This window comes from Scleropages formosus, chromosome 5, assembly GCF_900964775.1.
Source record: "Scleropages formosus chromosome 5, fSclFor1.1, whole genome shotgun sequence".
Lineage (NCBI taxonomy): Eukaryota > Metazoa > Chordata > Actinopteri > Osteoglossiformes > Osteoglossidae > Scleropages > Scleropages formosus.
This window is the reverse complement of record NC_041810.1, coordinates 12176429-12193882: the sequence shown is the minus strand read 5'-3', so window position 1 is coordinate 12193882 and position 17454 is coordinate 12176429. Positions and strand designations below refer to the sequence as shown.

The 17454-nt window shown below is 45.8% G+C and overlaps 1 protein-coding gene across 1 annotated transcript; it reads right to left on the bottom strand.

Annotated features, from left to right (window-relative positions):
- Positions 1-47: 47 nt before the first annotated feature.
- Positions 48-2169, bottom strand: LOC108938688 (fatty acid-binding protein, intestinal-like). Its single transcript, XM_018759522.2, has 4 exons — positions 2003-2169; positions 1611-1783; positions 1095-1202; positions 48-380 (listed from the first exon to the last, which is right to left on the bottom strand). The coding sequence occupies exons 1-4, from the start codon at positions 2067-2069 to the stop codon at positions 330-332; spliced, it is 399 nt and encodes a 132-aa protein (XP_018615038.1). The 5' UTR covers positions 2070-2169; the 3' UTR covers positions 48-329.
- Between the last annotated feature and the right edge of the window lie 15285 nt (positions 2170-17454).

Here is a 17454-nt window from a genome sequence, read left to right as displayed (position 1 = left end):
ATTACAGAAAGATGTCTCTTTGTGGAAGTAAAATGTTAATGCACAGATCAGATCGCATATTGACAATTTATTGGTCTTTGTTCTTGCATTGAAATACATTTAGTCCAAACAACGGAGAATGGAATTCAATTCAATTTGATTCAAGAACATCAGAGAAAGAGCATGGGAGAATGTTGTCACAAATGAAAAACTGCTGCACCTGCCTCATGTTTTTACAACATATGAACTGCGTGGAAGACCGTCTGAGATGTTAAGTGTTCTGCAGCAATCCTGTTTGAAGTTATGCCAGAATTTCCGAGGGGCACACGAAGGAGACATTCGGAGAACAGTTATGACTTCTTGAAGGTCCTGGTTGCATTCACACCCTCGTAATAGTAGCTCTGTGGACAAAAACCAAAACCCCACATTCAGACCACTCTCCACTGGTGTCTGCAGAGATTTCCCTAGGATATACAGAGCCTAGAGGTGACTTAAGAGATGGTCCTACATATCTGAAATGTTTTATTGAATAAACAGCAGTATCCTTTTTATGAGACCCAAAGAAACTTGGTGTTTATTTAAAGCTTGAGGTGCTTCCATGGTTCCCTCATGGGTTTGCTCTCCAGTACTTTTAGGTTGTACGCTTACTGTAATTAACCATTTCACAAAAGTCTAGGTTATGCTACCGACATTTGTCCGATGGCCTTATTGGTGCATTTGCCACACAACCCCTTATACAATTTGAAATGAAAGAAGTTTGCCACTTCAGTTCCCTGAAAGTGTGTGGTTAGGCATTAAGCAAACCTGTGAAACCAGTGGGTTGCTCAATCTCCTTTGCCTGAGGTTAAATTTGAATTACACAACAATACTGATAACTTAGATCACAGTGAAAATAGGAAATTACAGCAGGCATATGTGTCAGAGCCCCTGCTTTGTGTTTTAAGGATGTGCCTGTGAGTTCTCTGCAGGTCCATGCTGCAGAAATCAGTTTGTAAATAAGGATTGTTCTTTTTGTTGTTTGTTGCAACTTAACATTATTCAAATTGCCATTGAAAACACCAACTATTTGCCAGAGTTATCTCGGATTTCAGGGTTCTTTGCCCTGTTTCACGTACCTGTTTAAGCTCGTCTCCAGTGATTTCCCTGGTGGTCGTCACTACTTTTCCGTTGTCCTTCCGGGTGAACTGCCCTTTGAGTACATTTCCCTCCATCACCCATGTTCCCTGTGCGCCACAAGATTGTTAATCATGGAGATTGTGTTCTTGGTCAAACATGATGGAACATGCATTGGGTATCAGGTACACGTTAGTCATCAGTAGGGGCTCATTTAAAATGCTGGCAAAACTTTGGTTACCCTAGTGATAAGTTTACTGCTTAGATAGTAAATAGGGTATTATTTCTGCATATGCGTAAAGAAAAATCTGTGATAAGAGTACAGTTAAGTAGGTTTACAAGGTGAACTCAGAAATTTTTTGAGGTTTAGGTTGTAAAAATATGGTGTTTTGAAAAAGATCAAAGCATTTACAAAATTTAAATTGAACTTCTTTTTGCATTCAGTCATCAGTGTGTTTGGTGGCTAAGGGATCACACATTGCGGATACTTTTTGTCAAAAATCAAAGTGTTTACTTACATTAACGTCAGTTCCATCTGCTAAGGTGTAGTCAAATGGGACATTTAGAGTAAACTCAATCTCTTTGGTTCCAAAGGTGCTGGACTCCTTTATCTGAAACTTGTCTCCCGTCTGGTTGATGATGAGTTTCAGGTTGTCATGCTCAGCCAGCTTCCTCTTCACGATGTTGACCTCTGTCAACAAGCAGGAGCTGTCAGCTCGAGAACACCTTTCACAGTGGAATCCAACAGGTTGCAAAGCAAGTCTCAGTGATTCCCACTGAATGTTCTGGCTATACATGTACGTATACATTTCACAAACAGTGAACACTTTTCTTAAGGTTTTTGTATGAAGATCTCTGCACCCTACATGTTTTTGTTGCCCTCCACAGAAAGGTAAACTGAGGAACTCACCCATTTTCTCCAGGAACTGGCTTAAGTTTTTAGATTTTTCTACTTTCCAGGTGCCGTTGAATGCCATGGTTGCTGGCTACAAGGATGGCTGCTTTGTGCTGCGTTGTGCTGGGCCGAGTGAATTATTTGTGTCGGGACTTGTCATTTGAAATAAAGCGCTAAGTTCCCTCCTATCTGACTCATTATTTGCAGGCTGTTTCGCAATTGTACAGTACAGCCTGTTATTTTACAAGCCAAGAGAAATGAATGACCCCAGAAACTCCCTCCATATCGTCTTATCCGTTCTAACCTGTTCTAACAGCAATTATCATAGAGTGGCAGTTATGGACCTGGACTTGTGATGTCAAAGCTGCAGATTCAAATAGTTGAAACTGAGAAAGGTCTTCATTATGAATTACAATGAATTAGCATGAATGCCTCACAATAGTATGTGTACTGATTTTAGGTAGAAGATATGCACCTAGATACAAAAACAATAATTATAAAATCAGTGCTCATGAGCCATAGTTTACATTTGCATTTATTCATTTAGCAGATACTTTTCTCCTAAGTGACATACAACTCAGAGGAAACAAAAGTAGTTCAACAAACATCGAGATTTAGACACAGACTAGATCCATACACAGCTTGTCTGTTGGATATCCACGCATTGCTGTTTGTTCCAGTAAAATATCTTTAGATAATTGAGTTAAATTATTGGATATTTTGCAGTGAAATCATGTAATAACTTTGTGTTGTGGGGAAGAAGACAGTAATTTGCTTTGAGGGGGCATCGAGAAGTTACCGCAAACAGGATGCCTCTGCAGTAATCGGCGACTTGTACAAATTAAAATGCAGATTACTGGAAGAGTGTTAAGGCATCAGACACGGTCGAGCTTTAAGAAGGACCTTTGTGTAAATATGAGGTAGCATGAGGCTTATTTAGTCAAAGGGCGTACCTTCAGTCAGTGTGTAGAAGGGCTGCCGGTAAGGAATTCCATTCCCACCCTTTTGTGGTATGTTCTTTTTGCTTCAGGAGTGCAAGTTTGTTTCTGCAATATGTAATGTTCCAATGAACTTCAGCTCATTTTCCCTGAGAAACAAGGACGGGATGACACTGAATTTACCTCAGACTAGAACAGTGGAAATTAGGTAATAGAGTTTCTGGGAACCTGTGGGGAGAGGAACTAGATGAAACGGTGATGAAATGGGTTTTTGCATATTGACACATCGTTGACTGTTGCTACTGCGGGGGAATGCACCCTTTTGATGGACACCAAGGTGAAGAGCTTGAAGGGTCACATGGCTGGCTTTGGCTGTCTCGCGATGTTCCACGATGACCCGGGGCTGTTGCGCAGTGCTCTGATCCACCTCCCCAAAGACTACTATACAGCATTACAGAATGGAAAATGAGGGTCAGTTAATTACATAACTCAGAAGTAGTTAATGTTTAGCAAATTATTTTTTTAATCAAAAATTTTAATCTCACATACTGTAGAAATGTTTGGAGTTTGTGTAATTGACTGCCCTTTAATTGTACGAAATGGGTCTTTGTAACCCTGTGCTCATTCTTAGCATAACTTTGGAGTGTCAGTAAGTTAAATGTTGTATGTCATATGACTGGATATGTTTGGCAGTTAAATATATTCTTTAGTCTGAGTTATGTAATGTTTATATATTTATCAACATGCCTAACGTTACACCTCTTTGTCGATGCCACATACACAGAGAATCAGAATGATAACTTCATTAGTTACTGTTAAGCAGTCATGCAGCTGCTGGAGTGTTGAAGTCTGTCCAAAACTTGTGTTTTTTTTTGGCTGTAGAAGACAGTACATATATTTTCTCTTCATGTCCAGTTCTATGAAGAAGAAGTGCAAACTTCAAAATAACTTCATAGCCCTCTGTGGTGTGCAGTAACTTTTTTAATGTCTGAGTATCTTGCATGACATTTTCTATAGCTTATCAGAATGCATCGGTTTGGCAGAGTTCAGGGTCACATCGTAAATGCATAACAAATAAGCGGAGGCATTTTACTTCAGAATTACTTCACAAAATTAAAATGCAGAATTGGTTCCAGAATGTTGAAGCAGATGTGTTGCAATGGAAGGGCCTGGGTTCAAATCCCTGCACCTGCTGTAACACTTTTATGACGGTACATATACTGAACTGATACGGTAAAAATTACCCTACTGTAAGTAGAGTAGCATACAAACCAAAGACTTTAAGTCACCTTTGAGAAAGGTGGGGGGGGGGGGGGGGGGGGGGGGGAGAAATAACAAGATTAGGAACTTGCTCTGATTGCCTTCATATTTTTAATCCTTGGTAAATGTTCTAATAATACCTTCACACTGAGTCTTCTTTGCCACATGGGTGGAACTTCTGCCCAGAATTCACCCCTCTGATCCTCTGGGGGGTTGGGTGGTGGTGGGGGTGAGGCAAGAACTGGCAAGTCTTTTTGCCACTGCTAATTCCTGCAAGGCACACTGTTCTTTGTTTGTTCAGAAAGCTCTGGAGATGAAGTGCCTTGATAAAAATGTAATGTCGTGAAGAACTTAATCACTTGTATCATATTGATAGTGTCTCAGATTCTACCAAAGAACATTTGTTTGTCATAATTCATCTGTTAAGAAGGTGAAATCAAATGTTGGTTTATTTGAATATTATTAATTTTGAACACGGGGCGTTTGCCAGTTTCCTGCAATCGATGTTTATTTCAGCAATGCTAAACACCGTGTGTGTTGCATAGTGGTTGGCTCCTTGCTGTGGAAGTAATTGGGTTTCAACTCCCACTCGTGCTGTACTTCCCTTCATCAAGGTACTTACACTTACATTTATTCATTTAGCAGACGCTTTTCTCCAAAGCAGTGTACATCTCAGAGAAAATACAATTTGTTCATTATGTTAGAAGAAAAAGAGACATAGTTGCAGACAGGCGATTCTTAAGTAAGCCTACTTAGCCAGAAATCTAACAATAGATATCACCCAGCTGTGTAAATTACTCTAAATAGCTTGGAAAAAAGGCTGACAAATTAATAAATAAAAACTCAAGATTTGCCGTACTCATTTCGCATGGATCCACTCGGGGGACGGAGGTGGAGGTAGACAAGAGGTGGCTTGTTTCTTTTATTCCATGTACCTTAGTAACTGAACACAGCCCTATGGGCTCTGCAGGCCACCCAGAGGTATACAGCAGGAAATCCAGAGGGTAACACGTCATCCTTCACTGTCCAAGAGATAATCTTCCAAAGTGGCTCCACACTGAGGAAATCAGTGATAATGAGCAGCCCTGAATTAATCCATTAATTAAGCGTGGTTGGAAAATGTTTTCTTTGTAATGCTTTTTATTGTGACCTGCTTTTTCCCAGGTGCTCTGCAGGCACCGATGTGGAAGTAAAGGCTGTCTTCCTGACCTGAGGTAAACACAGTAAGCAGTGCAGGGTGAGGGTGTTACTATTTACAGCTTTCATCATCAGAAATGGCACTTGTAACACAATCACAGTATAATTGAAAAGAGAATGGCAGAGATATTTCTGTATGTGTATTACATGTTAATTTTATAAAAAAATGGACAGAAAAGGAAAATTGACAATTTTTTAGGTATTCTGCGTAACAGTGGCTGTACGCACATAAGAATTTCATGATACATGTACACGGTACTGTATCTATGACAATAAACTTGAAACTTGATAATTTAGCAGTAGCCACTGTTGCTTTATAGCTGAAAACCCCGCATTTGAATCATGCTCATGCTCTTGTTCGCTTCACTCTTCATTGATGGAGGTGCTTACCCTGAATTGACAGATAAAAATTATTTTCTAATATAAATTGGTAAGTTATTTAGATACTCGGACAAGTAGCCTTAGAGTACACTGCTAACATTTTAAGATGCTTTGGAGAAAATGTAAGATAAATAATTGTTCATATTAATATACACTATTTGTGCAAAATGAGTATGATTACATCCCATTGTAAAAATTGTGGTTATGGTTTCGCTCAGAACTCATCATTGTCCCGTGACAAAATTACATATTTAGTTAGTTTTGTGAGTAAAAAGTGGCAAACAACTGCTGCAGGAAATTCTGTGTTAAAAAACAACATATTTGCAATTGTAAATTCACAGTAACTTATTATGTCATGAACTTTAAAACATAGGAACTAAGAAAATTGTAATTGTGGCTTGTGCAAAAGTTTGCACACCTTTCCACTTGTCCGGCGATAAAGACTTTTTTTGCAAGGTCCTTGACCCTAATGACCTCATTAGCCTTTAATAGCCATTACAAGCTGTCACCTGTTGACAGTTGCAGAGCTTAATAAATTCCATGACACGCCAAACTTTGCGCTGTCACTCCGCAACCATGGGTTCCTTAAAGCAACCGAATGAGGATATGAAAATCAAGCTAATTGATGCCTATAAAGAAGGGGAGGGAAATAAAAAAGATTACAGAATGCTTCTAGCTCACAGTTTCTGCTGTCCATAATGTCATGAAGAAATGGCAGTTAAGGAGAAAGAAGAAGCTGCATTTCATGGGAAAAAAAACACCTTGCCAACTGTTAAACATATGGATAAATCCATTGCGCTTATGGGTTGTGCGGCAGCTAGTGGCACAGTAAACCTTATACGGGCAGAGGGAAGCACAGATTCCACTAAACATTAGCAAATTCTGGATGTCAGTGCAAAACAGTCAGCCATGAAGCTCAAATTGAAAAGGAGATGGCTTCTACAACAAGACAATGATCCCAAACATATCTCAAAGACCATAATGAGCGACTTGAAGAAAAACGAGCTGAACGTCTTGCAATGGCCCTTACAATTCCCGGACTTAAACATCATTAAAAATCTGTGGGGAGATCTTAAACATACTGTGCGTGCAAGATGGCCCAAGAATTTCTTGGAATTAGAAGAGATTTTGATAGGAAGAGTGGTCAAAAATCCTGACAACATGAATTGAAAGACTCTTAGCTAGATACAAAAGGTGTTTGCAAGCTGTGGTATGTGCCAAAGGGGATGTGACTAAATACTGACTTACTTGAGTGTCCAAACTTCTACACATTCCACAATCATTCTTTTCTTTTTTTTCTATATTTTAAAGTTCATGAAATAATCAATGACTGTGCAATAACATTTTAACATACTGTTTCCTACAGCAGCTGTTTATTACTTTTGACTTTCAACTAAATATGTAATTTAGTCAGGAGTGCCCAAACTTTTGCATGAAAGTGTACATGCATACAGCAATCGGATACATTTCGGCACCAAAGCCGAAACACAATATAACAATGTACAAGAAGGTCAGTGAAGGTCAGTGTAGAGCAACTCTGGAAGAAGTGTTAAACACTGGGCTGAAATTCACAAACAAGATTGTGAAATAGGTGTTGGGAAGTCCAGATATAGAAGGAGTGGTGGAGGGGCAGGTTGACTGCATCGTCACCTGAGCGGTTTGCCCTAGTAGCAAACCATAGAGGGTCGAGGGGAAGCTCGGCAATGGAGTTAAGGCAGGTCAGTGTCCGTTACTTTGTACCAATTAAATACTTTTTAAACATTTCTAGATAGCCCATCATGCAAAATTAGTTTTTCATCCCTTAGAATTCGCAGGTGGAGCGATATAGTTTTTTGCTTGGGAAAACCCATTCCTTGTTTGACATTTGCTCCTCCGTGAACCGCCACCTTATCGTGGTGGAGGGGTTTGAGTGCCTGAATGAGTCCAGGAGCTATGTTGTCTGGGGCTACATGCCCCTGGTAGGGTCTCCCATGGCAGACAGGTCCTGGATGACAGACGAGACAAAGCGCGGTTCAAAAACCCCTTATGACAAAAAAATCAAGGCGTCCGTTTACCCCGCCCGGTATGGGGTCACCGGGGCCCCACCCTGGAGCCAGGCCTGGGGGGGGGGCTCGCATGCGAGCGCCTGGTGGCCAGGTCTATGCCCACGGGGCCTGGCCGGGCTCAGCCCGAAGCCACAACGTGGAGCCGCTCTTCGGTGGGCTCACCACCTGCCGGAGAAACCATAAGGGGCCGGTGCGTTGTGATTTGGGCGGTGGTCGGGGCCGAGTGCCCGGCCGACCCAAACCTCGGGCGCCAACTCTGGTTTTTGGGACTTGGAATGTCACCTCACTGGCGGGGAAGGAGCCTGAGCTGGTGCGGGAAGTTGAGAGATACCGTCTAGATATAGTCGGGCTCACTTCCACTCACAGCTTGGGTTCTGGAACCACTCTACTCGATCGAGGGTGGACTCTCCACTATTCTGGCGTTGCCCAAGGTGAGAGGCGGCGGGCTGGTGTGGGCTTATTAATAGCCCCCCAGTTCAGCCGCCATGTGTTGGAGTCTACCCCGGTGAATGAGAGGGTCATCTCCCTACGCCTTCGGGTCAGGGAACGGTCTCTCACTGTCGTTTGTGCTTATGCGCCTAGCGGCAGTGTAGAGTACCCGGCCTTTTAGAGTCCCTGGGGGGCGTGCTGGAAAGCGCTCCCACTGGGGACTCTGTCGTTCTACTGGGGGACTTTAACGCCCACGTGGGCAGCGACAGTGATACCTGGAGGGGCGTGATTGGGAGGAACGGCCTCCCTGATCTGAACCCGAGCGGTGAGTTGTTATTGGATTTCTGTGCTAGTCGCGGTTTATCCATAACGAACACCATGTTCATGCATAAGGGTGTCCACCAGTGCACTTGGCACCAGGACACCCTAGGTCGGAGGTCGATGATCGACTTTGTAGTCGTTTCTTCTGACCTTCGGCCATATGTCTTGGACACTCGGGTGAAGAGAGGGGCTGAGCTGTCAACTGATCACCACCTGGTGGTGAGTTGGATTCGATGGCGGGGGAAAAAGCTGGACAGACCTGGCAGGCCCAAACGCATAGTGAGGGTCTGTTGGGAACGTTTGGCGGAGGCCCCTGTCAGAGAGGTCTTCAACTCCCACCTCCGACAGAGCTTCAACCAGGTCCCGAGGGAGGTGGGGGACATTGAGTCTGAATGGACTATGTTCCGCTCCTCCATTGTCGGTGCGGCTGTTCGGAGCTGCGGCCATAAGGTCTCCGGTGCCTGTCGCGGCGGCAATCCCCGAACACGGTGGTGGACACCGGAAGTAAGGGATGCCGTCAAGCTGAAGAAGGAGTTCTATCGGGCCTGGCTGGCTCATGGGACTCCTGAAGCAGCTGACGGGTACCGACGGGCCAAACGGTGCGCGGCTCTGGCAGTCGCCGCGGCAAAAACTCGGGCTTGGGAGGAGTTCGGTGAGGCCATGGAGGAAGACTTTCGGTCGGCCTCAAAGAGGTTCTGGCAAACCGTCCGGCGACTCAGAGGGGGGAAGCGGTGTTCCACGAACACTGTTTACAGTGGAAGTGGTGCGCTCCTGACCTCAGCTGAGGATGTTCTCGGGCGGTGGAAGGAGTACTTTGAGGATCTCCTCAATCCCTCCGACACGCCTTCCGTAGAGGAAGCTGAGGCTGGGGACTCGGAGGGGGACTCGTCCATTACCCTGGCTGAAGTTGCTGAGGTAGTCAAAAAACTCCTCGGTGGCAAGGCTCCAGGGGTGGATGAGATCCGCCCCGAGTTTCTCAAGTCTCTGGATGTTGTGGGGCTGTCTTGGCTGACACGCCTCTGCAGCATCGCGTGGAGTTCGGGAACGGTGCCTCTGGACTGGCAGACCGGGGTGGTGGTCCCTCTTTTTAAGAAGGGGGACCGGAGATTGTGTTCCAACTACAGGGGGATCACACTCCTTAGCCTCCCTGGGAAAGTCTATGCCAGGGTACTGGAAAGGAGAATCCGACCGATAGTCGAACCTCGGATTCAGGAGGAGCAATGCGGTTTTCGCCCTGGCCGTGGAACACTGGACCAGCTCTATACCCTCACTAGGGTGTTGGAGGGTTCGTGGGAGTTTGCCCAACCAGTCCATATGTGTTTTGTGGACCTGGAGAAGGCATTCGACCGTGTCCCTCGTGGCATCCTGTGGGGGGTGCTTCGGGATTATGGGGTTCGGGGCTCGTTGCTACGGGCTGTTCGTTCCCTGTATGACCGGAGCAGGAGCTTGGTTCGCATTGCCGGCAGTAAGTCAGACCTGTTCCCGGTGCATGTTGGACTCCGCCAGGGCTGCCCTTTGTCACCGATTCTGTTCATTATTTTTATGGACAGAATTTCTAGGCGCAGTCAGGGAACGGAGGGTGTCTGCTTTGGTGGCCGCGAGATCTCGTCTCTGCTTTTTGCGGACGATGTGGTCCTGTTGGCTTCATCAAGTCAAGACTTGCAGCGTGCACTGGGGAGGTTTGCAGCCGAGTGCGAAGCGGCGGGGATGAGAATCAGCACCTCCAAATCCGAGGCCATGGTTCTCAGTCGGAAAAAGGTGGATTGCTCCCTCCGGGTTAGGGGGGAGTTGCTCCCTCAAGTGGAGGAGTTTAAGTATCTTGGGGTCTTGTTCACGAGTGAGGGAAAAATGGAGCGGCAGGTCGACAGACGGATCGGTGCGGCGTCTGCAGTAATGCGGTCATTGTACCGGTCTGTTGTGGTGAAGAGGGAGCTGAGTCGTAAGGCGAAGCTCTCAATTTACCGGTCGATCTACGTTCCTACCCTCACCTATGGTCATGAACTCTGGATCATGACCGAAAGAATGAGATCGCGGATACAAGCGGCAGAAATGAGTTTCCTCCGCAGAGTGGCTGGGCGCACCCTTAGGGATAGGGTGAGGAGCTCAGTCACCCGGGAGGAGCTCGGAGTAGAGCCGCTGCTCCTCCGCATCGAGAGGAGCCAGTTGAGGTGGCTCGGGCATCTGTTCCGGATGCCTCCTGGACGCCTCCCTGGGGAGGTGCTCCGGGCTTGTCCCACTGGGAGGAGGCCTCGGGGCAGACCCAGGACACGTTGGAGAGACTATGTCTCCCGGCTGGCCTGGGAACGCCTTGGGGTTCCCCCAGAGGAACTGGAGGAGGTGTGCGGGGAGAGGGAGGTCTGGAGTACTCTGCTCGGACTGCTGCCCCCGCGACCCGGCCCCGGATAAAAGCGGAGGAAGATGGATGGATGGATGGATGTTTGACATTTGATATATTAAATCATGTGGAAATTGAATGAATAACTGTAATGTATGTTGGAATCCCTTTAAAGGGAATGTCCAACTCTCCAAATACACTCAAGCACACTAAGTGTTCAGCATCAAGTCACCAGCAATCCAGGCTCTTTTTGGTATCTGCTGTTCACTGGGTTTTAGCACCTGTGCCAGTAATATGGTTAGTTTGTGATTATGGGCTTGAACTTGTGACCAGTGTCACAGGGTCACATTACTGGATGGAACTTTATTTTCCCCCTTTGATTAAATGTACATTTATTCTCAAAGCACCATACATCTCGTAGAACAGTACAAAAGTGTGTTACATCTACAGAAGGAGAGATCAGAATGCAGACACGTCATTCTTGTAATACAGTTAATTTGTTCACATACAACGCTATAAACCGTTATACATTACTTGAGTAGCTTGTAATAGTTTTTTTTTTTTTTTTTAAAACAAACAACACAGTGTATGTTTATTGAGCACTAAGGAAATGAGGGGAGATGCAAGTTAGAAAGATGTGCTTTGAGACTCTTCTGGATTCCCTAGTGAAAAAGAGAGGTCATTCTACCACATCAAAGCCAGAACCGAGAGCATCTGAGGTTTCGATTTTAGACCTCTAGTGCATGGGGCCACCAAGCAGCCAGATGCGGCGGAGCATAGCTGTCTGTTTGGGGTTTTGGGGTGTCGATGGTTTTGTAGGCCATAGCGATTGTCTTGTCCTTGATACAGGCAGCTACACCAAGCCATTCATGAGAAACAAAGTCTGGAGCGATACATGGGAACGCTTTGGTAAGTCAAACGCAACTCTTGTAACTGTGTGCTGTATCATGTGTTTTGATGGTAGAGGCCAGAAGGCCACCCAGGAGAGAGCTGCAGTAGTCTAGGCAGGATATCACCATGGCCTGGACCAGAAACATATGGTTTGTTGTTAGATAAGGGCAGATCCTGCACACGTTACGCAGGATGTGCGTGCAGGACTGAACTGTGGCTTTGATATGTCGAGAGAAGGATGGGCTTGAGTCTATCATTACTTCCAGGCTCTTGGGCGATGAATTAGGTAAAACGAGTAACTTATTCAGTTTGGTAGAGAATTCTGGGCAGGAGGACGAACAAACTGGGACGTGAAGGATCTCTGTTTTGAAAAGGCTGGTTTGTAGGTAGTGATCAGGCAGAGATTCCCGAAAGGCAAGCGGCTGTAAGTGACAAAAAGTTTGTAGGTAAGGTGAGAAAAGCGCGAGGGGGGGTGAGGGGGCGTTGGGGGCGTTGGGGTATTGTCGGCATAGTGGCGGTAGGACAATCTGCAGGAAGCGATGATAGAGTTGAGGGAAGAGGTGCAGATGGAGAAGAGTAGGGGGTTTAACGTCGAGCCCTACGCAACAGCAGCTGAGAAAGGCTGTGGGATTGACCGGGAGGCATGGCAAGAAAACTGGATAGGATCTACCTGGTAGGCAGGACTCAAGCATTTCAGTGCCGTTGCTTGGATGCCAAGCTGTCCAAGAGAACAGGTACAATCTAGTGGCTGATGACTTAATATCTTGTGTTTCAGTAAAATTGGCAGTTGCGTTAATGAGAAATGATATTGTGAATTTTTTATATGGCTTAAAAAAACCAAGTGCAGAATAATCCTTTTCGATAAACTCCAGTTTTCCCCTTGCCAAGGGCTGGAAACATGTAAACTTGAGGGACTGTACCATCTACTGGCCAGATGTTGTCATTACACAAGCCCAGTTATTCAGTGGCTTTCTAAGCTGCCACCATTTGCTCTCCCAATCATACAGTTTATTTACCTTTCAAGAAGCAAAGTTACTCTTCAAGATGATAGATGAGATGGAATCTGGCTCCCAGTACCCACGACGACTTATAATTTTACCCGCTGGGAACCGGACACGAACCTGTTGGGTAAAAATGAAAAGAGTTCGGAAGAGTTGTTAACGAAGGTTTGCAGAAGACCTTCCGTGTTCACGGTTTGTATCAGACCTGAACATATAAAATACATTTCTACAAATTGTGCAGATATCAGTGTATATAGAGTTTAAATACTTCTCTGCTGCAACTAACATGAAGTCACCTGATCTGATGAACATAATTCACTGTAAGGTCATAACTCATTTAGACATAGTTCCCAAAAACATTAATTCATGTCAGTTAGTAATAGCTTAATAGTGCTGGTGTCCCTGAATTTACGGGTAAACACTGTGGAAATGAGTTGAATTAAAGATTTCCCACGCACAGTCTGTTTGAGAGCTCTTTACTGCCATCTATTGGCACATTAATATATTAATTTATGTACATTTATGTCACATCGGTGGGTCTGGGGTTCGAGTCCCGCTTGGGGTGCCTTGCGACGGACTGGCGTCCCGTCCCGGGTGTGTCCCCTCCCCCTCCGGCCTTACGCCCTGTGTTGCCGGGTTCGGCTCCGGCTCCCCGCGACCCCGTATGGGACAGGCGGTTCACACTTAGTAATGTGTTCAGTAGCCCCCATGGGGCCCTCAGTTCTCAAAGTGCTCTTGAGAGTAACTGAGAGTTAATAACAGCGTTCAGATGTGAGCGGAGTCTGGCCGACGTATTCAGTGGCGCTACCGACAGCTCCTGACAGATAGACGTAATTCTGCGAATGTGCGATAGGTGTTGTGGTGGGGGGAGGTGGCTGGGATAATTGATGAAAATTAGGGAAAGCTGACCCGTAGGCGCAGTATGAGCTCTATCGCAGTCCATGGGTGGCCGCCCGTGGCGGTGCAAAGAGTTGCCGTCTCAGAGCTTCTCTGACGTGTCGGAAACGCATCGCCGGCTGGCAATGCAAGGCGCAAACCGAGGCCTTGTTAAATGGCGGTTAAACACTATCAGGGAGGGCTCGTTGCGAAAGCCGTCACTTTATCTTTGCGAGCGTGCTCGTTTCATCCGGAGATTTAAAATGATTTCTCCTGCAGTTTCCCAAAAGGCATTAGGTTCAACAATGCCCCCCAGTATTTGTCTGAAATTTCGGATGTGTCATAAAGTGAAAACTCACTCTTGACAGAACTGCTAAATGTACTAAGTAGCTACGGCGTGTCACCGGTGAAATTGTAGGATGTAGATGAGCGACAAACCTTCGATCAAAAATGAATGAATAACACGGAAGCTGTCTCAGAATTCGGGCCTCAGTCCGTTTATTTGCGTAAATGCTGAAAGAGTCCACACCGTGCTTAATGAACCGCCACCTCTCACACGCTGGTCACGTTCCCGCGCTCCTAAGCCGAGAGTACCCGCACGCCTCTCCGCGTCCTCAGCCGGCGCTGCTGACGGCAGCAGAGCGTGTATTCCAACGCCCATCTTTAAGAGCGCCCATTCTGGCCTCGTTATTTATTTTGTGTGCTCGCCGGTGCGTTACCGTACTGAGAGGGATTACACGCCTGGCTTGCCGCGCATCCTACATGCCCACTCGCGGCGGCCTCTGCCACCCACCGTCGTGTTATGGACTGCCTCACACGTACCCGCATGACCCGTTCGCGTGGGTCGGAAATGAACCGGAGCCAGGCGCCAAGCGGCGCGGCCCGGCCGGGCCTCCCAGCTCCGGGTGGATCGAGTCGGCGGCTCTGAGCCAGGATTTATGCTCCGCGGGCTGCGGACCGGTACAGCACAGAGACCCGAGTCCATTCCAGTTCCAGTAATCGGAGTTTGGTTTATGGAAATGCAAGAGTACATTTAAATACGAGCTAATGGGCACAGTAACATTTTACAGTGAAGGAGTTGTACTTTGTGATTGTTACTTCTCCAGAGTGAGGTTTTACCTTTTTGTCACTCGTGTTGACAACGGATGGGTGGATGGATAGATGTCACTCGAGGACACTGCATAGAATTTTCACTGGACGGCAAGAATTGTGTACTATTTTGTAAATCAACTAGTATTAATTGCGTTTTATTTATTGCCGACTAATAATGTGCTGCACTGCAAAAAGATTTTTTTTTTTTGGTTATTTTAGACAGATTAATGACCAACTTTAATTTTTGGTTGGTGGCGTTCAGCTGTTATCTATTGCGGTCTGAGTTTCTCTTTAAGATGCTGTCTCGACCCAGACAGCCGCTTGTCGGTTTTGGGTTACGGCCCCGTACGGAGGGCTCCGCGTGCCCAATTTACGTTAATAAGTGCGGCGGGCACCGAATGGTCCCCGACGGCCGTTTCTGGCACACGCTTGTGGGCAATTAGCCGGTCCCACTTGCATCACTTCCTGCCCATCTGCCAGTCCCATTGTTGGGGATTCCTTTGGAGAAACATCATGGCTGCAGGGAGCCGGTCACACCATCTGCCTGCTCTCTCTGCCAGACATACTTTTATTAGTACTTTAGTACATAGTTATTAGTAGCATTTTCCATATCGTACATGTCAGTTTGTTTCGCTGGATGTTTTACTGCTGCGGTGGAGTAGCTCACAGCAGCCAGATTATCACAAGGTTTTAACCCCACAACACTATGGTCATGAGTCTCCGTACCAGTAATCACTGCCACCCACTTTTCTTACACAACACACACACACATCAGCTGAAGCCGCTTGTCCCATGTGGGTTTGTGGTGAGCCGGAGCCCAACCTGGCAACACAGGGCGGAAGGCTGGAGGGGGAGGGGACACACCCAGGATGGGACGCCAGTTCATCACAAGGCACCCTAAGCGGGACTCGAACCCCAGACCCGCCAGAGAGCAGGACCTGGCCAAGCCTGCTGTGCCACCGCACCCCGGCTACACAACAGACATTACGTTTTAAAAACATATTTGCACGGATACCTGGTGGTGAAAAGTGAAATTCTTACAGTGTTTGTATGGGGTGGCTGTTCAGAGCTTATTTCCTTTACACACTTCTCGCTCACATCCTGCATGACTTCATGATCACATCCGCCAGGTTTTTAACTGTCCCGGGCTATTTATGTATTGAACGTCACAAGGTTTCAGTGGACATGGCAACCAGAGAGATGGGGCATAGAATTGGCTTGTTTTGTTTTAGAAAAAAAATAGAAGAAAAATTACAAACATTGCAAGTTGCTTTGGCGAAAATCATGGTTTAAATGAATAAATATGTATAAATCATAGGGGGGTGCGGTGGCGCAGCGGGTTTGGCCGGCTCCCACTCTCTGGCGGGCCTGGGGTTCGAATCTTGATTGGGGTGTCTTGCGACGGACTGGCGTCCCGTCCTGGTGCGTCCCCTCAGCCTTTCACTCTGTATTGCTGGGTTAGGCTCTGGTTTGCCGCGATCCCGCTTGGAACAAGCGGTTGCAGACAGTGTTTGTGTGTGTGTGTGTGTGTGTAGAATAAAAATGCTGTGAATACAGAACAGTTGACTTTAGCCCTGACAGGTGAGGCTGTGAAATGGAAGATGTTCTCTTTGCAGTATTTTGATTACTTTGAGAAGAGCAGAATGGTGTTTTTTTCTTTGTTTGAATCAGCAGTAATCAGTGACTTAAAAGAGAAAATTCTGGTCCAGCAAGGGCTTTTCCCTTTCTTTACACTGAATGTGAGTGCACAAGATACTCAGTCCTCAAGAGGTTCGCTGCAGCTTTTTGTTTTCACTGTCAGTACGGTTAATGAAGAGCACGCTAATAATGAGTATGGACAGCTCGGGGCCTGAGCTCTTAAGCGGTTAATTGGCATTAATTGTCAGTGATTAGCCAAGATTTTGAATAAATGTCGAGGAGAGCATTTTCTGAATGGGGTGGGAAGAAGGTAAGAATGAGCTCGGTCACCTGTTCATTTGCCACGCTTAGCGGCACTATTGAGCTCTTGACCACGGTACACAAACACCAGTCCCTCTCATCCACACTCAATTTCATAAGACTCCATAAGTGGGTCTTGTGACATTTACTTATCTTAACCACATCCTGGATTTCTACCTTACTCATTGGCTAGTCCGTTCTAAATGTCCCTGATGTGAAATGAAGATATTAAGTCAAGATATTAATGTCCTACCTGGAAATGTCTTGTTATAGATATAGAAGTAAATATGATGTAAATTGTTGAAACATTGTCATTCACAGATGTACGGTATTTAACTCAAGCTAACATTGCACATCCTGCAGAAGGGGAGCTGTGGGCGTCAAATGGACACCATGGTGGTTTGTTGTGTTTGTTCACGAGCTCATTTACTACCCCGATGTTCATTTTGTGTCATGTGTCATCACATCATATTAGGAAAAGTATCAACATCATGGGCTGTGCAGGGACAGGAAGGGCTGCAGTACCTATTATGAAAGTAAAAATTACCCTCCTTTATAAATGGGTAAATCATTATAAGGCGCTTAGAGTACAAACCTCATACTAACTGAACTCAAACAAAAGTATCAGAGAAAACAGAGATAAGAGTATTATGCCGGTCTTTTGTCTTCTTCCACTAAGGATATCTTTGTGTTTTTCTCTTTGCTCCGCTGTAAATCTGTTTTCTGATCGTGCTGCACCAATTGAATGACTAACAAGAGCAAA

Coding starts and splice junctions, on each gene's coding strand:
- LOC108938688 (XM_018759522.2), bottom strand. CDS start 2,069: ATGGCATTCAACGGCACCTGGAAAGTAGAAAAATCTAAAAACTTAAGC. Junction 1,784..2,002: donor CCAGTTCCTGGAGAAAATGG/GTGAGTTCCTCA, acceptor GCTTGTTGACAG/AGGTCAACATCGTGAAGAGG. Junction 1,203..1,610: donor CAGATGGAACTGACGTTAAT/GTAAGTAAACAC, acceptor TGTGGCGCACAG/GGAACATGGGTGATGGAGGG.